The sequence below is a fragment of the Chlorocebus sabaeus genome, chromosome 2 (genome assembly GCF_047675955.1).
Source record: "Chlorocebus sabaeus isolate Y175 chromosome 2, mChlSab1.0.hap1, whole genome shotgun sequence".
NCBI classification, from domain to species: domain Eukaryota; kingdom Metazoa; phylum Chordata; class Mammalia; order Primates; family Cercopithecidae; genus Chlorocebus; species Chlorocebus sabaeus.
In genome coordinates this window covers 98140963-98160179 of record NC_132905.1, presented here as the reverse complement: position 1 = coordinate 98160179, position 19217 = coordinate 98140963, and the positions used below count along the sequence as shown (strand labels likewise).

The 19217-nt window shown below is 57.5% G+C and overlaps 1 protein-coding gene and 1 long non-coding RNA gene across 7 annotated transcripts; one reads left to right on the top strand and one right to left on the bottom strand.

Annotated features, from left to right (window-relative positions):
- The first annotated feature begins 1165 nt into the window (after nt 1–1165).
- DNMT3L (DNA methyltransferase 3 like) lies at nt 1166–15249 on the top strand. 2 transcript variants are annotated; one of them, XM_073010999.1, is made up of 11 exons: nt 1166–1271; nt 1588–1632; nt 3144–3223; nt 3306–3418; nt 4156–4327; nt 6385–6472; nt 7848–7936; nt 9542–9617; nt 10289–10428; nt 12085–12170; nt 14811–15249. In XM_073010999.1, the coding sequence occupies exons 1-11, from the start codon at nt 1166–1168 to the stop codon at nt 14974–14976; spliced, it is 1161 nt and encodes a 386-aa protein (XP_072867100.1). In that variant the 3' UTR covers nt 14977–15249. The 2 variants fall into 2 exon arrangements, with proteins under 2 accessions (XP_072867100.1, XP_007967899.1); XM_007969708.3 differs by having other exon boundaries at nt 14808–15249.
- On the bottom strand, nt 7715–14817 carry LOC103219733 (uncharacterized). Of its 5 annotated transcripts, none has more exons than XR_012090963.1 (4): nt 13234–14817; nt 10297–11907; nt 9322–9535; nt 7715–8942 (listed from the first exon to the last, which is right to left on the bottom strand). It is a non-coding gene; the product is annotated as an uncharacterized lncRNA (long non-coding RNA). The 5 variants fall into 5 exon arrangements; XR_012090965.1 differs by having other exon boundaries at nt 7715–9535; nt 13234–13447; nt 13678–14817; XR_005235719.2 differs by having other exon boundaries at nt 7715–9535.
- Nucleotides 15250–19217: the final 3968 nt, after the last annotated feature.

Genomic DNA, 19217 nt, shown 5'->3' with positions numbered 1-19217 from the left:
ACCCCTCCACCCCTCCACCCTCATCCCTTTCCCCACCCCCGCCCCGAAGCCCACCCCATGACCTTCCTAAGCCCCACCTCTGAGCACCCTGCCCCAACCCCACAGCCACCCCATCCTCCACCCCACCCCAAGGGCCCCCTTCTACTGAAACCCCCCTCATCTGCTCCATCCCCAGTCCTCCCATCTCCACCCCTCCCCTGAACCCCGTCCCCACTGAGGTCCCTAAACCCCACCCCTCACTCCACCCTGAGGGCCCCATCCTCTGCACCCCAATCCCCCAGCCCCACTGAGCTCTTAACCCACCCCACCTGAGGATTCCCTTTCCCTGCCCCTCCCCCAGCTTCCTAGCTCCCCACCCCAAGTGACCCCCAGCAGCTCCTCGCCCCTCCCACTGCACACCGGCACTGAAGGGCTGCCCCGCCCCGCGCCCCTCCCGCCCCCGCGGGACACGCCCAGATTCTTCGCCCCCACAGCCTGGTGCCCTCTGGCCTCCCGCTGTCCCAGGTGGGCCTGGATCCTTCCAGCTCATTCTTTGCCTGCGCCGTCCCTTGTTCCATGGCTCAGTCCTCCCCGGGGACCCTGAGCCTGGAGGCCCTGGACCGCTGGAACCTCGAGCCCACCAGCTGGCTGTACCCGGAGCCGTGGCAGCAGCCCTGTGAAACCTGTGAGTCTCTCTTCCACTGCCTGACTGTCCTGCCTTCAAGGGTGCGGCTGGCCAAGACCATCCCCAGGGGTCCCTGCTGAGCCTGGGGGACACTGTGGGTGGCTGGAGCATGGGGGTCTCTGAGGGGTCGAAGGCTGGCCCCAGAGGCAAGCAGGGGCTGCAGCGGCCATTGGCCCTCCGTCCTCATGAGGCCCCTGCCCTCCCCTTTCTGGGGTGAATTGAACCACCCGTCTTCCATGTTGTAGCAGGGCCAGGCAGGTTGGGGGCACGCCTCAGGGGACCCTGGAGCCCCTCTCAGGGCTGGCACTGGCTTTGGCTGTCCTGCCCCTCATCCCTGGGTTGGGCAGGTGGGTGTCACTGTGGAGGTGCAGGTGGCCTGAGCTAGGCAGGGTCTGCTCAGCAAGCTGCTTCCCGTGCTGGGGTGCGTCGGGGATCTGAGCAGGGGCTGATGGGTTTCTCACACCTGTGTTCGCGTGTCCTGTGTCCTGACGCGGCATCCCCATGGCGGCCATCCCAGCCTTGGACCCAGAGGCCGAGCCCAGCATGGATGTGATCTTGGTGGGATCCAGTGAGCTCTCAAGCCCCGTTTCGCCCAGGGAAGGCAGAGGTGAGGGCATATCTGCTTATTGGACCAGTCACTTAGGATGATGACCCCAGGCCTGGACAGGGTCTGGAGTTCCAGGCTTCTGTAGTATTCATGCATTATTCAGACACCAAGACTGGGGCAGGAGATTCCCCACCCACAGCCTTCCCCCAGGCATAGTCATTTAAACACACCAAGATAAGGTGGGAGGGCGGGATGGCAGGGGACCTCAGGCTCCTGTGACTTTGGAAAATGAATGTGTGATGCTCACCTCTGGGCCGATTTTAAATGAAGAGATCAGAGGAAGAAGAAAGGGGCTACTTCTTATCTTCTTTTCCAGATCTGATTGCATATGAAGTCAAGGTTAACCATCGAAATATAGAAGGTGAGTATTTGCATGCTTGCCCCCACCAGGCAAAAGAGGTGGGGCACAGTGGCTCACACCTATAATCCCAGCACTTTGGGAGAACAAGGTGGGAGGAGCATTTGAGCCCAGGAGTTTGAGACCAGCCTAGGCAGCATAGTGAGACTCTGTCTCTACAAAAAAATTAAAAATTAACCAGGCATGGTGGCGCGCACCTGTAGTCCCAGCTACTCAGGAGGCTGAGGTGGGAGGATTGCTTGAGCTGGGGAGGTCGAGGCTGCAATGAGCTATGATAATACCACGCACTCCAGCCTGGGTGACAGTGAGATCCTGGAAGAAGGCAGTGGACGCCACTGTGCCACGTGTATCCCTTCTCCCCGTCCCAAGGCCCCTGTAGCTTTGTTTAAAGCATACAGTTCAAAGTATTTTAGTTTATTTACAGAGTCAGCAACCATCATCACCATCTAATTTTAGAAGATTTTCATCACCCCCAAAAGAAAACCCATATCTAGTAACAGTCACTCTGAATTCCCCCTTCTTGCTTCCCTTCTTTTAACTCTAGGCAACCACTCCTCGACTTTCTTTCAACATGGGTTTACCTTTTCTGGATCCCTTGCATTTCCATATGAATTAGGATCAGCGGGTCAACTCCTGCCAAAAAGCCAGCTGGGATTTTGAGAAGAGTCTGCAGATCCATTTGGGGACTCATGCTATGTTAGCAATATTAGTGGTTTTCTTTTTTTTGAGACAGAGTCTCACTCTGTCCCCCAGGCTGGAGTGCAGAGGCATGATCTTGGCTCATAGCAACCTCTATCTACCAGGTTCAAGCAATTCTCCTGCCTCAGCCTCCCAAGTAGCTGGGAATACAGGCACCCATCACCATGCCGGACTAACTTTTGTGTTTTCAGTAGAGACAGGGTTTCACCATGTTGGCCAGGCTGGTCTTGAACTCCTGACCTCAGGTGATCTGCCCACCTCAGCCTCCCAAAGTGCTGGGATTACAAGCATGAGCCACCATACCCAGCCAATATTAAGTCTTCTGATCCGTGAACATGGGATATCTTTCCATTTTGTTCCATCTTCCTTAACATCTTTCAACAATGCTTTGCAGTTTTCAGTGTGTAAGCCTCATACTTGTTTGGCTGAATTTATTCCTAAGTCATCCGCTGCATTTGACGGCACTGGGAAAACACGTTGTGTTGTTTTTTTTTTTTTTTTTTGAGACGGAGTCTTGCTCTGTCACCCGGGCTGGAGTGCAGTGGCCGGATCTCAGCTCACTGCAAGCTCCGCCTCCCGGGTTTACGCCATTCTCCTGCCTCAGCCTCCCGAGTAGCGGGGACTACAGGCGCCCGCCACCTCGCCCGGCTAGTTTTTTGTGTTTTTAGTAGAGACGGGGTTTCACTGTGTTAGCCAGGATGGTCTCGATCTCTTGACCTCGTGATCCGCCCGTCTCGGCCTCCCAAAGTGCTGGGATTACAGGCTTGAGCCACCGCGCCCGGCCTAACACGTTGTGTTTTGAATGTTTCCTTTAGACATCTGTCTCTGCTGCGGAAGTCTCCAGGTTCACACGCAGCACCCTCTGTTTGAGGGAGGGATGTGCGCCCCGTGTAAGGTAGGCAAGGGGACTGGGTGTGACTCCCTCATGGCCTCAGAGCAGGGGTGACACAAGCCAGCCTTGCTTTGCTCCTTCCAAGGACAAGTTCCTGGATGCCCTCTTCCTGTACGACGATGACGGGTACCAATCGTACTGCTCCATCTGCTGCTCCGGAGAGACGCTGCTCATCTGCGGAAACCCCGACTGCACCCGGTGAGGCGAGGGGCCTGCCCAGGGTGGTGAAGGGGCTGAGGACACACCCATCCTTTCAACTACTCATTCTGGAGCGTGGGTGGATTTTCCTCCCAAATGGATGATTTCCCTGAGAGCTTCTGATTTCTGTCTCAAATGTGTCATTTGGCATAGAGCCCTCAGCGATGGGAGGCGGGTGTCTGTGGTTGGCAATTGTGATTTTTGTTTTCAGTATTGGTATTGCCACATCACTGTGCAGGGGAGCGATGGAAACCCCGCAGCCCAGGCTGCCAGTCATGACCGGGGTGACAAGGGGCATGTTCACCCCTCATTTGTTACTCCCCTGCCTCGACTCCCTCCGTGGGCTCCTCCCCTCGGTCCTTCTGGGCCATCCTCGTATTTACGGCTCCCCCCGCCTCAAGTTCTCTCCTCCAGCTGGTGTTACTACATTTGGTTTTGTTGGGAGTCCCACCCTGTTTCTGCAGGCTCGAGTTTGGGGGCAGACAGGTGCCTTAGGGGCTTCCTTGGATCTGTCATTGCCTGCGAATCCATCTCCCTGTCTTCTGTACCTGGCTCGGCTCCTGTCACTCTGTGTCCCTAGGAAGGACCGTGTCCCCCTTCCCAGTCCGCCACCTGGTCTTCCCAAAGGGAGCTCCAGTGTGACTTTTCCCTCCAAAACAGGGCTCAGCCCCACCTCCGCCATCCTCGGCATAGGCAGGCTGTCATGTCTGCTGCTGTGGTTTTCTGTTCGACCCTAGGTGCTACTGCTTCGAGTGTGTGGATAGCCTGGTCGGCCCCGGGACCTCGGGGAAGGTGCATGCCATGAGCAACTGGGTGTGCTTCCTGTGCCTACCCTTCTCCCGAAGCGGGCTGCTGCAACGCCGGAGGAAGTGGCGCGGTCAGCTCAAGGCCTTCTACGACCGAGAGTCGGTAAGGAGCCCGCGGAGGGGCAGGACCCGGCGGCAGCAGGCCCTGGCTTACGGCCTTCCTTCGGTTCCTGCTGCAGAACGCAGGCGCGCCGACGGGCACCACAGCTGCAGGCTTGGGAGCGAACACTCTTTGCTGGCTTCCTCTCCGATAGCGGCTTCCACTCGATGGTGGCTTTGGGTAAACTGGCATGGCAGTTTTGTTGCTTCTAAGCCTAGGAACGAGGCCCTGGTCGCAGTAGGAGAGGGGCCAGGAGAGGGTGGCTGGCAAGTCCTCAGCACGTCTCAAAGTCCAGTTCTCAGGAGCAAACGCCTGGGCCTATGCTGGCCAGGGGTGGGCCCTTTTGGGAGTCCAGCTGAGAAGCCGGGGGGGGCCTGGCAGGAACCGCAGACAAAGGCGGAGAAGATGGAATTGTGTCCCTCTGAGAGGTACACCGAAGTCCCCAGCCCCGTACCTGTCAATGTGATCTTACTGGGAAAGAGCGTTTTGCAGATGTTAAGAGTTGCGAGATGAGATGATTCCAGATCTAGGGTGGGCCCTCAGTGCAGTGGCTAGTGTCACTGTAAGAGGTTTAGGAAATGGAGACGGGGAAGACAGCCACGTGATGATGGAAGCAGAGACTGGAGTGAGGCATCCACCAGCCACGGGTGCCAGCAACCCCAGGAGCTGAGGGAAAGGCCTGGCATGTCCTCGCCTGGCACCTTCTGAGGGAGGCATGCCTGCCGGCACACCTTCACTTCAAAACCTCTGGCCTCCTGAGCTGTGAGAGAATAATTTCTGCTGTGCTAAGTCCCCTGGTCTGTTTTTTGTTTTTTTATTTTTGAGATAGTGTTTCGCTCTTGTTACCCAGCCCAGAGTGCAGTAGCACCATCTTAGCTCACTGCAACCTCAGCCTCCCGGGTTCAAGCAATTCTCCTTCCTGCTTCCCGAGTACCTGGGATTACAGGCACCCGCCACCATACCCGGCTAATTCTGTACTTTTAGTAGAGATGGGGTTTCACCATGTTGGCTAGGCTGGTCTCCAACTCCTGACCTCAAGTGATCCACCTGCCTCGGCCTCCCAAAGTGCTGGGATGACAGGCATGAGCCACTGTGCCCAGCCCCTCCATTCTGTTTTAATTTGCAGGCCAGCCATGGGAAGCTCCTACAGAAGGGGTGTGGCCCCCGGTGAGGCAGCCAGCGGGGAGCAAGGGACCCCTGAGCTGAGCATGAAACCGCACTGGCCTCCAGCTCACATTTGTTAAGGTTGAACCAAGTCATCTCTCCCTGCCTAGCAAGCTTCAGCCTGCTCCGATTCGAAGGAAAGGGTCAGATGGGATGGTGTTTTGTAGGAACAGAGCCTAGCGCTCTGAAAGCTGAGGTCCCTGAGTTTTGGGCCCTGGGGGGCTGGCCCTTTAACAGGGAGCAGGTGAGCCAGAGTTGGCTGCCCGCCTGGTCCATCAGGTTGGCAAGGGCAGGGCAACCCACAGGGCCTCACCTGTCCCCGAGGCTCACCTCTCCCCGGTATCTCTGGCCTTGGGGCTCTCTTCTCTGACGTTCTGGAAGCTGCCTGGGTGAGCAAGACCAGCCCGGCCAACATGGTGAAATCCCATCTCTACTAAAAATACAAAAATTAATCGGGCGTGGTGGCGTGTGCCTGTAATCCCAGCTACTCAGGAGGCTGAGGCAGGGGAATCGCTTGAACCTGGGAGGTGGAGGTTGCAGTGAGCTGAGATTGCACTACCTTACTCCAGCCTGGGTGACAGAGCAAGACTCCATCTCAAAAATAAAAATAAAAATAAAAATAAATCAGCAAACCCCTCCACACCTACTGTCTGTTGGCTGGAGACAGCTGGAGGTCAGAGCGGGAGACCAAGGCTGGGGCAGGGGGTGGAGTTGGCCTTCCTCGGGGGCAGTGCTGGTCAGGACAGGCCCAGTCAGGCCTTGGCAGGTGCATCTTAGGTGTGTCTCCGGTGAGTCTCACCTTGAGTGTTCATCCAGGGAATAATTTTCATTGCATCTCAAGGGCTCTGTAACCAAGTAGCTGGCACAATGCCCTGTTTTGGTTTTCTGATAAATAGGAGAGTCCCCTTGAGATGTTTGAAACCGTGCCTGTGTGGAGGAGAGAGCCGGTCCGGGTGCTGTCTCTTTTTGAAGACATAAAGAAGGGTAAGTCAGTGATGTCCCAAAGACACACATGGAAGGATGCCTCCACACACCGGACTGCCCCTCAGGCCACCCCCCCTGGGCTCCCCACACCCTCCCCCAGGCCGGCCAGCTGCTGGTGTCCTGCACCCCTCCCCACGCTGGGCCCATGCTGACCCCGCACTGGGGCCTCTGGAAATCCCACTGTCTTCTGGGCCTCGCAGGCACAGCAGAATCCATGAAGACACTCTCTCTCCTCTGGCTGCGTCCGTAAGGGATGGGTCCCCCCGGGACACCCACTAATGCCCACAGTGTCTCAGAGCGGCCTCGTGCGGGAGCACCTATCTGCCCCAGGCAGCTGACCAGCAGCCTGATCTCACAGCGCCCACACAGCCTGCCCAAGGCCTTGCTGCCCAGGTGGGGCTGAGGGAGCCGGGGCCTCCTCCAAGGCCGTTCCAGGGCTCTGCAGCTCACACCTCTGGCTAGGTGATGTCACATCCCAGAAATGCCTGGTGCTGTAACACAGTGCTTTGACATCCTTTTTGGTTTTGTTTTGTTTGAGATGAAGTCTCACTCTGTTGCTCAGGCTGGAGTGCAATGGCACGATCTGCTCACTGCAGCCTCTACCCCTCGGGTTCAAGCGATTCTCCTGCCTCAGCCTCCCGAGTAGCTGGGATGACAGGTGCCTGCCACCACCCCCAGCTAATTTTTGTATTTTTAGTAGAGATGGGGTTTCACTATGTTGGCCACGCTGGTCTAGAACTCTTGACCTCAGCTAATCCATCCGCCTTGGAATCCCAAAATGCTGGAATTACAGGCTTGAGCCTCTGTGCCTGGCCGCGCTTGACGTTCTTAAATCAATACGTGGCGATGTTTGCTTGTTTAAACAGCTTGTTACAAGACAAAAACCTCCATCCTTAATCCTCCTGCCACGTCATTAAAAAGATAAAGTTGGGTGGGGTGCAGTGGCTCACGCCTGTAATCCCAACACTTTGGGAGGCTGAGGTGGGTGGATCATTTCAGGTCAGGAGTTGGAGACAAGCCTGGCCAAAATGGTGAAAACCCATCTCTACTAAAAATACAAAAAAATTAGCTGGGCGTGGTGGCGGCGCCTGTAGTCCCAGCTACTCGGGAGGCTGAGGCAGGGGAATCGCTTGAACCTGGGAGGCGGAGGTTGCAGTGAGCCAAGATTGCACCATTGCATTCCAGCCTGGGCGACAGAACAAGACTCCACCTCAAAAACAACAACAAAAATATAAAGTTGGCTCCTTAATGGTAGGAGGGTCCTTCGATCAGCCATCAGCCTTGGGTCCTCTGATCAGTCGTCAGCCTTTTCAAGTCCCTGCAGGGGCACAATCCACGCTCACCCTCTGGGCCCTTCTGGTCTCTCCCCATCCAGAGCTGACGAGTTTGGGCTTTTTGGAAAGCGGTTCTGAGCCGGGACAGCTGAAGCATCTGGACGATGTCACAGACACAGTGAGGAAGGATGTGAGTACCGCCGCGCACTCTCGGACGCTGCACTGGGAGCAGGGGTGCGAGCTTCCTCAGAGGAAATGTCAAGGATGAGGTGGGCAAGGAGGCGGCGGCAGGGGCTGGGAGGAGTCCCAAACACACGGGGGCCTCTCGGCTGGGCTTACAGGCACCTGCCACCACGCCCAGCTAATTTTTTGTATTTTTTAGTAGAGACGGGGTTTCACCATATTGGTCAGGCTGGTCTTGAACTCCTGACCTCAGATGATCCATCCGCCTTGGCCTCCTAAAGTGCTGGGATTATAGGCATTAGCCACCGTGCCCGGCCATTAATTTTTATTTAAGAAGAATGACAGAGTGAGGGCCATCACTGTTAATGAAGTCAGCGTTGCTCACAGCCTCCCCTTGGTCACTTTTTGGGACTAAAGGGCACCCTTGTCATGTCTGTGTTCAGGCAAGATTGTTGGGTGGCTGTGTTTTGTCTTCTTCCAGCTTGGCCATGGAGCAGCCTGGTCACTGGTGCTCTGTGGGGGCTGTTTCTGTTCAGCAGGGAAGGCTCTGCCCTTGCTGTTAGTTCCTGGAGGGCTGCGGATGGCACCTGCCGTGTTCACGGATGACAGTCTGTGCATTGGGTGGGGCCTCCCGGGACTGGTTCTCCAAGGGCAATGGGATGACAGACAGAAAAACCAAATTCTGCCAAAGTATTTACATAGGTTTATTCTGAGCCAGTAAGAGTGACCATGGCCTGGGAAACACAGTCTTAAGAGGTCCTGAGGAGGTGCACCCAAGGCGGTCAGTAACAGTTTTGGTTTTATACATTTCAGGGAGATGGGAACTGCAGGTAGAATCAGAAATCAGTACATGGGCCAGGCACGGTGGCCCACTCCTGTAATCCCAGCACTTTGAGCTCAGGAGTTCAAGACCACCTGTGGTCCCAGCTACTCGGGGGGCTGAGGCTGGAGGATTGCTTGAGCCCAGGAGGTGGAGGTTGCAGTGAGCCGAGATCTCACCATTGCACTCCAGCCTGGGTGACAGAATGAGACCCCATCTCAAAAAATTCAGTCAATCAATCAATCAATACATAGGTGTGCATTGGTTCAGCCCCAAAAGGTGGGATATCTTGAAGCTTACATTAGGGATTCTTTAGTTGGCAGTTGGATGAAAGAGTTAAGCTTTGCCTGAAAACTCGGACTCAGTAGAAAGGAATGCTTGAGTTAAAATAAGGTCTGCTGTCTGTCGTGTGACGCCATGGCAGAGCCATAATATACCGGCTCAAAAACACCCATTCCACAAGCTTTTGTGGTTTGTAAGCCGTGATTCCCCCACGCTCCTTAGAAAGGAATTTGAGCAAGAAAAGATAAAGGCAGAGTTCAGTCCCCAAACGCGTGGCACAGAGTCTTCACCTCAGATTCGGAGCGTTCTCCTCTGGGCTCCAGGCAGGCAGCCCCTGAGGCTGGTGGTGGCTGGGGATGGCTCTGCCCTAGTGGGCTCCACATCTCGGCTTGCCCTGGCCTGTGGGCCCTGCGAGCTGAGCAGGGTCAGCCCTGGGGACATCTCGTGCTACCGTACGCGACCTTGCCCACTGCTGCTGCCTCTCGGTGCCCACGCCCGTCTGTCCTGCAGGTGGAGGAGTGGGGGCCCTTCGATCTCCTGTACGGCGCCACACCTCCCCTGGGCCACACCTGCGACCATCCTCCCAGTGAGTGACGCTTCCGTCCTGACACCCTGTCCCCACCACCCCTGTCTCCTCTCCTCTCTCCCCACCCCTCCACGCCAGGGCAGAAACTGCAAATTGTCAGCATTTTTCAAAAGCAGCTTTATTGAGGCACCACTGACACACAGTGTGTCCAACTGAATGTGTGCAACTTACTGTGTGTCAGTGGCGCCTCGATAAAGGAGGAGGCACTGAGCTAGCTCCACACCCATGCACCCCTCATCATGAGCAACAGAGTAAGTGTCCCCGTCACTTAGGCTTCCCTGTGCCCCCCAAGCCTCCTGCTGACCCCGTGCAGTCCCTAGCGTGCCCACGTCACTGCAGCTCACGTATCCTCTGGAGCTTCCTCTAAAAGGCGGTATTTGTGCCACGGCACACGCTCTGCGTCCGCGCCTCCCTCGGGGTTGCCTGTCTGTCTCTTCCCAACTCTGGGCCTGCCTGGGGGAGGAGGGGTCCTCGCACCTCTGTGGCCCTGGCACTGGGCAGGGGTCCATTGCTGCTGGAGGAACAGGGTCAGGGGACCCCTGAGACCCAAGCCGGTGCATCCCATAAACCCCCTCGGTGCTGCTCTCATGCCACAGTTTCCTTGGGCCCCTGCCCAGATGCACCTGAACAGCATCCCGCCACTACCAGCCCTGCCCCCTCACCCCCTCCAGGCTGGTACCTGTTCCAGTTCCACCGGCTCCTGCAGTACGCGCGGCCCGGACCAGGCAGCCCCAGACCCTTCTTCTGGATGTTCGTGGACAATCTGGTACTGAACAAAGAAGACCAGGACGTCGCGTCTCGCTTCCTGGAGGTGTGTGCGGGGCCGTGTGGGCCTCCCTCTACCCCTGCCCACGTGAGGGAGGGGCTCTTCGGGTGGCGCTCAGTCTACACCCCAGGCTCCAGGCCTGGAACCCTGCGGTCCCTGGTTTCCAGGTGTGCACCGGGCCCAGGAGAGCTGCTGTGCAGTCCAGGCAGGGCCCGTGGTGCCTGGGACATGAAGCCCCTTTGAGGACAGCCTTGGAGGGCAGTCCCACCTCACACTACTCCTGTGCTCACAGAACACGGCCTTGGGGGCTCACCTCCTGCCGCCGCCCCCTCAGTCTCCACACACACACACGTCCACATCACACACACTCACAGGTGAAACACACACCACAGTGCACATGTGCACACAGTCACCGTACACATGTGCCACACACAGGGACACACTTACCACACGCAGGCACGCTACATGCACGGACACTCACCACACACACGTACACACAGCCTTCTCTTCACACGTCTGAATCCTGATTGTCAGAGCAGCCACTTTTGGGCTCAGTTGACGGGTCCCCTCTGGGTCTGACGGGCCGGGTCAGGGTGGGGGAGGGACGGCCACACCTCAGCCACAGGAGACAGGCGGGAGAGGTTCGGGAGGGGGAAGTTCCTCATGCTCTCAGGTTCCATGGAGGGGCCACAGCCAGCGGGGGCCCCACCCACCGAGTGGGCAGCACCTGTGGGCTGGAGCCTTTGCTGGGGGTCCAGGCGGGGTCGAGGTTCCCTTGGTGCTGGAATCTCATGGAGTGGCTGGAATGCAAACCCAGCCATTGGGAAGGGGAGCAAATGCCATGAACTGAAAATCACAAGATCTGTGCTTTTAGAACAGGAGACTTTGTTTCTGTAAAGGGACACAGCCTGCAAGGCCCTGTCCCCCAGGCTGGGAAGCACGGCCTCTGCCAAGACCAGAGGAGCCAGGAGGAGGCACTTCGAAGGGGAGGGGTGGCTGGGGCAGGAGCTTCGTGCTGACCGGGTTGGCTAAACCTGTGCAGCAAGTTATTCATGAAGGGGGTCCTGCTGCACGCATACTGAACAAACATGCATGTAACATACCACCTGTGTTCACTCTGGGGTAGAGTCTTAACATGTCAGTGTGTCGCAATGAGGCCCTAAACCTCAGAGGTCTTCTCGGAACACAAAGGCACTCAAGGCGGAGCCTCTGTAAATCGGCCAAAGCCGGTCCATGGTAGGGGGTCCCTTATCAGGAGGAGGTTCCTGAAGTCAGGCTTCTGCCCAGTCAGAGCTGTGGTCAAGTCTGTGGAATGTGGTCAGTTGGCGTCTGTGGGTGGATGAGCTGCAGTCATTTGAATCTTGCTCGTTGCCGGGCCAGTGTGTGTTTAGCTGCTGGAGAAAAAGCAGCTGTGGCGTGAGGGCAGAATCCGTTCTCTCAGTGTAGGGTACGTGGCTCGACTCTTGCCTACTGTGGCCTGAGGGCCTGTTTGTAATTTGATATCTTATTGCCACAGAGTCTGTTCTGTCGGTTTAAAATAATTCGTCAGCTTTTTCTCCAAAGGTGATTTATAAGAAAAAGGGACACAGGGAACAGTCGGGCTAGAAAGTCCGTTGATCATTCAGGGCCATTGGCGGCTGAGGCCAGGGGGCCCATGGGGGGTGCTTACCCTTGACCCACGGCCGACCCTCCCACCCCCAGATGGAGCCCACCACCATCCCAGATGTCCGCGGCGGATCCCTACAGAATGCTGTCCGCGTGTGGAGCAACATTCCGGCCATAAGGAGGTATTTCCCGGGCAGCCAAAAGCGTTCAGGGTCAAGGAGGACGTGGACCCAGAGCGGAGTTCACCGAGGAAATGGGGTCTGCCTAGCAGAGCCAAACCCAGAGCAGCCTCTGTGCCCCAGTGGGACTGCGGTCGGCCTCCAGGGCCACTCTGAGACCCTGAAGGCACTGAAGCCCAAGGACGCCCCTTTCCCCTTGGGGACCTTCTCCAGCACTGGCTCTCAGCTTCTCGGGGTCCAGGCCCTGGACACCCATATGCGCCACGGCGCCCTGGCCCTGGACTGGCTACAGCCTCCAGGCTTTCACTCCGTGTGGTCTCTCCACCTCCCTTGCACACCCATAAGCTCATGTGTGCTCACACTCAGCCACACTCACACAACTCACTTGCACGCTCATCCACACACCTGTGTGCACACACGCAGTCATTCCCATGGTCACACTCATCCACACACCTGTGTACTCGTGCACACACACAGAGTCATTCCCACGGCCACGCTCATCCACACGCCTGTGTACTCATGTGCAAACACAGTCATTCCCACGGTCACACTCATCCACACGCCTGTGTACTCATGTGCAAACACAGTCATTCCCACGGTCACACTCATCCACACGCCTGTGTACTCATGTGCAAACACAGTCATTCCCACGGTCACACTCATCCACACGCCTGTGTACTCATGTGCACACACATAGTCATTCCCAAGGTCATGTTCATCCACATGCCCACATGCACCGTCAGTCACATGCTCACACAAGCACACACACAACTAGCACGTGCATGTCACATGTACTCACAATCACACAGGCACACACGCATCAGTCTCACACCCACCCACATGCTTGCACACCCCCCCCCCCATGGTGCACTCCTGGGCTGCCCTCTCCACCTTTTGGGGCCTTGAACACACGGCCCTGCCCCACATGCCCTCTGCGGCTGAGCACCCCCTCCTGCTGCCCCCACGGCCTCTCCCAGCTGCCCCCACCCCTCGACAGCCTTCCAGGCGGCCCAGACCTCACACCCTCCAGCCAACCGCCCGTCCATCCCCTCACTCCCACACTTACCTGGCGTGCCTCGCTCATACGTGCATTCGTGTGGAATGAGCACTTTCTGGCTCAGCTGAGTCATGTCTCCTCCTGCCTGAGAGAGAGTTCTGGAAACTTATTCCCTCTCACCTCTCAGGTTCCCACATTCTCCCATGTCACCACCATGGCACGATCCTGTTGCCTGGCACCTGCCAAGGCGTGGCACCCGCAGGTCCTGCTGGCCTGGCCTCCCCTGGATTTGAGTTTGGGAGGGGCTGAGCTGAAGCACTTTGCCAGATGCTTTCTCTTCAGAAGCCTTCTCACTTGCATGCCGGACTTCCCACAACTTCCCCCTCACCCTAAGCCTGCTCCCCCCATGTCACTTCCTTGGAGGCCATACCAGGCTCTGTGAGGCTGGGTGAGCGGGGCTGAAGGTGGGGGCAGACCCAGCAACACCTGTGTGCATTACAGGCCATGCCTCACCTGCTGCCTGTTCCCGGAGGCTCCTTGGCCCCCAGAGGCTCCATGCGTCCACGCAGCAGCGAAAGAACAGCACGCCAGCAGGGTTCTTATGTGGCAGGTGTAGCCAGACCCAGGATTGCAAGGCTCCTCCACCAAAGGCACCTCCCTCCACTCCAGTGGCCACACCTGTGGCCCCTGCAGGCTTGGGCCATGGGCTGGAGCTGCTTCTTCCCAGGCCCCCTTTCTGAGCGAGGCCCCAGAGCTCCTCACAGGGCTTCCAGGGCTGGATGCACCTGAGCCGTGATCCTGGGGTCACCTGGTTCCCAGAAGGAGGCCGGCAGCTCCTTCCCACGGGTTTCCCTCCGAGGCTCCCGCGTGTCTCAACAGTGACGTGAGACACCCACTCACTGAAAGAGAAATCATTTTGCAGAGGTGGCCACCGTCACCCCCAGGATGGTTAAGGACAGTCCCCACTGCCATAGGGAGGGTGCCCGAGGAGGAGGGGGACACTGTATCTGGCACTTCACTCGCAGCCTTCACCCCGAAAGAAACTGAGAAATGTTCCTGGCCTCCAGTGGGGTGGCTGGGAGCACGAGAGGGGGTGTTGGTGCCAAGTCTGCAAAGCCCATCTTCCCCAAGGGCTCCTCACACCGCAGGCTGGCAGGACCTTTTCCTCTCCCCACCTGCGCTCAGGGCTCAGGCTTCTGGCACAGGCAGCCCCAGGAACCCAGGGGACAGCCTTTGTGATACAATTCCCTGGGAATGGTTGCTGACTCTGCAAGGGTTTGGCTAACTTCTGCCTGGAGTCCTGTCCTTTCCTCTGCGGGGGTGCTGCCCAGGATGGTGACATCCTCTAGTGATGGCCCTGGAGCTCGCTGTTCACACGGAGTCACCCCCAGCCTGCTTCCCAGGGGACCAGCCCCCTGCCGGGGGGAGGCCGGAGGCAGGGGAGTTGTCTCCTGCTGCTCAGTACACCTCCGTGAGAAAAACTCCCAGAATCGGGTGGGGGTTCCAGGGTGTCTTAGGCGCCTGGGACAACTGAGAGGCAGGCTGTTCCTCTCACCCCCTCGAAGCGATTCCTTCCCAGCCCCATCTCCAGGCCTGCCTGGTGGGCACTGCACTTGCTCACAGCCTTCCCTCCCTCCTCTCAGCAGCAGGCAGTGGGCTCTGGTTTCGGAAGAAGAATTGTCCCTGCTGACTCAGAACAAGCAGAGATCGAAGCTCGCGGCCAAGTGGCCCACCAAGCTGGTGAAGAACTGCTTTCTCCCCCTAAAAGAATATTTCAAGTATTTTTCAACCGAACTCACTTCCTCTTTATAAATGAGTCACTATACTGTGAAAAGGAAAAAAAGACTTTTCCTAGAACAAAGGCAGCTTTCTTCACATTGTCTCTTTCCTCTTCGGATTATTATTTTATTGCTCGTCTTCGGTTTTTGCGTCATCACTGCAGACCCACATTCCGTTGGGTTCTGGAGACTCAGGGTCTCTCCCCCCCACCACGCTGGCTCACGGGGCAGAGGCTCCCGCCGCTGTGCACAGGACCACACGTGGTGGTACGCGTTGTACTTCCCGAAAGCATTTCTGTGTTCTAGTTGAGAAGTTCAAGTATATTTATTATAAGATAGTTATTGGTCACATCTGGTGTTTTATGTATAGGCACAGCCACCTGTCATCCTGCAGGGCATGGGGTGGAGGCCAGAAGTGAGCAGGAGGCGTCTTTGGAATGCCTGCACCGTGTCCTGCATGATGCACTTTCTGCCAGGGCCTTCCCCACGAGACTGCTGTTTGCTTTCATAGAGAAAACCACGCACCCTGATTGTAGCTGCACCAAACGGCCTGGACCTTTGCAAAGTACAGGACCTCAGCTTTGGCAGGCAAAGGAGGGACCTGCTGAACACACGGTGCGGAGGCCAAGGCCAGATCCACACACAAAGGATGTCACGTTTGGGTCCTACCCCAGGTGGTATTGATTGCAAAAAGCAGGGCTCCTTCTGGCCCTCTGCAGTTTGAGTCCGCGTGAGGATCAACCCAGCAGAAAGCTCTGCCTCAGGCTGGGCTCAAATCACAGGAAATGAATCCTACAGGGGAACTTTGGGGTCTGCACTGGGGCAGGTAAAATGCTTTGTGGAAGAAAGGTCAAAATGGGGCCTTAGGAAGGTTAAGAATGTGTATCTGGAAGTAAATAGAAGCCTTCACTTCAATTAACATGACTGGATGCCTCTCCCATCTTGGGACAGTCCTGGCTGCCTAGGACACAGGTCTCACATCCAGGGATGAATTTAGCGAGCTCTGTAATGACCCGGGGTTCCTGAAGCCACAGAAGGAGAACAGGTGAGGGCATCCAAGTGCAAATGAGGCCTCTGGGGAGGCCGTGCTGGAGCTGACACGAGCTCTAGCTGAGGCCATCGTGAGCCCAAGAGCATGGGCCAGGCAGGTGGTGAGAGCTCCAGACAGGGCGGGCTGGGCTCAGGCTGCACCCACCCAGGGAGCCAGTGTCACGGGCCCAACATAACTCATGCTCAGTTTCTGTGAGGGTTGCTTCAAAGCAGGGGCCCACGGTGCTGGGAGAGGCCTTCTGCCACCCAAAATGCACTTTCCTTCTTTTGTTCTCTCCCCAACACTCACAACTGTCCACACCACCTTGAGATTCTCTGTGTATTTTAAGTCTTTATGTTTTGAGACAGGGTCTAGCTCGTCTCCCAGGCTGGAGTGCAGTGGCACAACCGTAGCTCACTGCAGCCTCCATCTCCTGGTCTCAAGAGATCCTCCAGCATCAGCGTCTGGAGTAGCTGGGACTACAGGTGCACGCCGCCATGCCCGGCTAATTTTTAAAAATTATTTGTAGAAATGGGGTCTTGCTTTGTTGCCCAGACTGGTCTCAAACTCCTGGGCTCAAGTGATCCTCCCACCTTGGCCTCCCTAAGTGTTGGAATTGAAGATGTGAGCCACTGTGCCTGGCCCTCCAGGTATTTTAATTTTACACCGTGCTCAGCCGAACAATAACCCCCAAAAGATGCCCATGCCCCCATTCCCAGATACTGTGAATGTTACCTCATGTGGCAAAGGAAGGACTTTGCTGATGGAATTAAATTGAGGTGGGAGGCCTCCCTGGATCATCCAGGTGGGTTCTACCTGTCATCCCAAAGGTCCTCATAAGAGAGGGGCAAAGTGAGGCTTGACTACACAGAGGAGAAGCCACATGGCCACTGAGGCAGAGACTGGAGCAAAGCACAGGGATGCCTGGGCCACCCGGAGCTGGCATCTGGGATAGGCAGGTCGGATGCTCCCCTAGCGCCTCCACCAGGCAGGCTTCCACCCTCCAGGGCTGAGAGAGAATAGATTGCGGTTGTTTTGAGCCATCAAGTGTGAGGTCATTAGCTCCCAGCGCCCACAGGAAACGAACCTACTGTCATGCACCACATAACAACCTTTGGTCAACAAGCAATGCCACAGTGCTCCCATATCACAATGCAGTATTTTTACTGCACCTGTTCTATGTTTAGATGGCTTTAGATAGACAAATACCAGTGAGTCACAGCTGCCTACGCTGTTCAGCGCAGTCACCTGCCATGTAGGCTTGTGGCCCGGGAGCAGCAGGCTGTGACACCAGAGTCGGTGTGTGCACTCTGTGTTCACACAAGGACAAAATCACCTAAGGACGCATTTCTCAGAAGGAATGTATCCTTTTGATACATATGACTGTATCAAACGTATGAACATATGACTGTACACCCGAAGAGAAAAGATCTTCCTCGGACCAAGAGTGGAGCTCTCAGCATCAGCCGATGCCCATGCTGTCAAACGCAGGTTGCTGTGCCAGACCCCAAAGGGACCGGGGCCTGGAGGTGCATCAAGGCAGAGATCAGAAGATCCCCTCGGCCTGGGGCTAGGGGCATCGGGCAGCTGCTTCCTGCTTAAGCACTATGACTTGTACCCGGAGCCTCAAACCCCAGGCTGCACAAATACGATTCCTGCTTGGTTCCCAGTTGGCCCTGGACACTGTCAAGGGGCCTTCTCTCCACACCCCTAGAACGCCCAAAGCGTATCCTGCCGGTCCAAGAAACAGTCACGGTTGAGGGGGAAAATGAAAACCTTCCTTTGACTACAGGAAACTTCCCAAGGGTTCTTCTGTTTCTTCATCCAAACTCCTCTGAGTGTCGTGACCCATGTGCCCGTGTGCTGTGTGTGTTCACTCACAACCACCCCGCATTCACGTATATGTTACAGGTCAGGGGATGCGGGCACCAAGGGGCTAAGGAACTTGCTGAGGTCACACAGCTCCGGGGCTGGGATCTGAACCAGCCACCGCTTACCGTTGTCTCCCTTTGTCTCCAAGGTTCCTGGGCTGGTCCTGGCGCCCTCCCCCGCGGCCACCCCTTCTGGCCCAGATGCATTCCTGCCCCCTGCCTGGCTGTGCCCTCCACGCGGAGTCCCCTCTCTCGGGGGACCTGCCCGCAGCACTTGGCTTGCTGGGGTCTCTGGCGTCTGCCCGGGAAGCAGAGCCTGGACCTGCCCTCTCGGCCACAGCACGGCGGGCCCTGCGTTGTCGGCCCCTCTCCCACCGTCCCCGGGCGGCACTGGGGGGCTGCGGGGTCTGGACCCACCGACGGGGCACCTACCCTTCGCCGCCGCGGATGACCGGCCGCGCTCTTGGGAGACCTTAATTTGGGAAGCTCTGCTTCTCCAGGACCCATTCCCATCCTCCCACAGCCTCCACGCGGTATCCGGGGGCCGTTCCCCTCCCCGCAATCCGGCGGGATTCAGGTGCGTCTGGCCCGGGGGTGCAGCGCTTGGCCCGGCGTCAGCTAATCAGCGCGGCGCCGCCCCGGAGCTCAGCCGCAGGTCCAGAGGCGCACGGAGCCCGGCCGGTCAACCAGGGAGGGCCTCCGGAAGGAGGTGGCGCTGCCCGCAGCCCGCCCGCCCGGCTCACCTGCGCCCTCCTCACCTGCCGGGCGATGCGGTCCCTACCAGCAGCCGCCCGCCCGGGGGAGAGGAACCTCAGCCCCCAACATCGCGACCCCTCCAGCCTCGCCGGTCCTAGCAGGCGTCCCTGAGCGCGTTCCGGGAAGCGCACGTCCACGCAGGCGCTGGACCGGGTTTTCTGGCTCCAGGGACGGGACTCGTCCTAAAGAGTCCGGCTCAGATGGGATTACGCGCCCCACCTCACCCGTGTGCTGAAAGTCGGTGCCTCCACCCTGCGCGCCGCGGGCCCTGCCCAGCTCTTCCCGCCGGAGGGCAGGTGGCCCCCGTCCCGCCCCTGCCAGGCGCACGATTTTAAATCCCCCCAACCCCCATCTCTCAGCTTGACCTGGGAGGGGGAAGCCGCCCGGCTTCAGGGCTTCCTGCGCCCTCGCCGCCGCACCACCTGCCCTCCCGCCGCCCTCCCTGCTCTTCCCCGCCGCAGTCCCCCTACCCCCCCAGTCCGTCTCTTCCGCCTTCTTATTTTGTGCCTGGGCTCTCTGCTCCGCAAAAATGTTGACTTCCACGGGCAGAGGTTTCAGAATTTTTTTAAAAGCTTTTGTCCACGGCGTTCTCTACATCTCGGTTGAAGGAATGGCAGC

Excerpts from the sequence above, each read along its gene's own strand:
- DNMT3L (XM_007969708.3), top strand. The coding sequence starts at position 1,166 with ATGGCGGCCATCCCAGCCTTGGACCCAGAGGCCGAGCCCAGCATGGAT. Across the intron at positions 3,419-4,155 it reads GGAAACCCCGACTGCACCCG|GTGCTACTGCTTCGAGTGTG; the intron begins GTGAGGCGAGGG and ends GTTCGACCCTAG. Across the intron at positions 7,937-9,541 it reads CAGACACAGTGAGGAAGGAT|GTGGAGGAGTGGGGGCCCTT; the intron begins GTGAGTACCGCC and ends TCTGTCCTGCAG.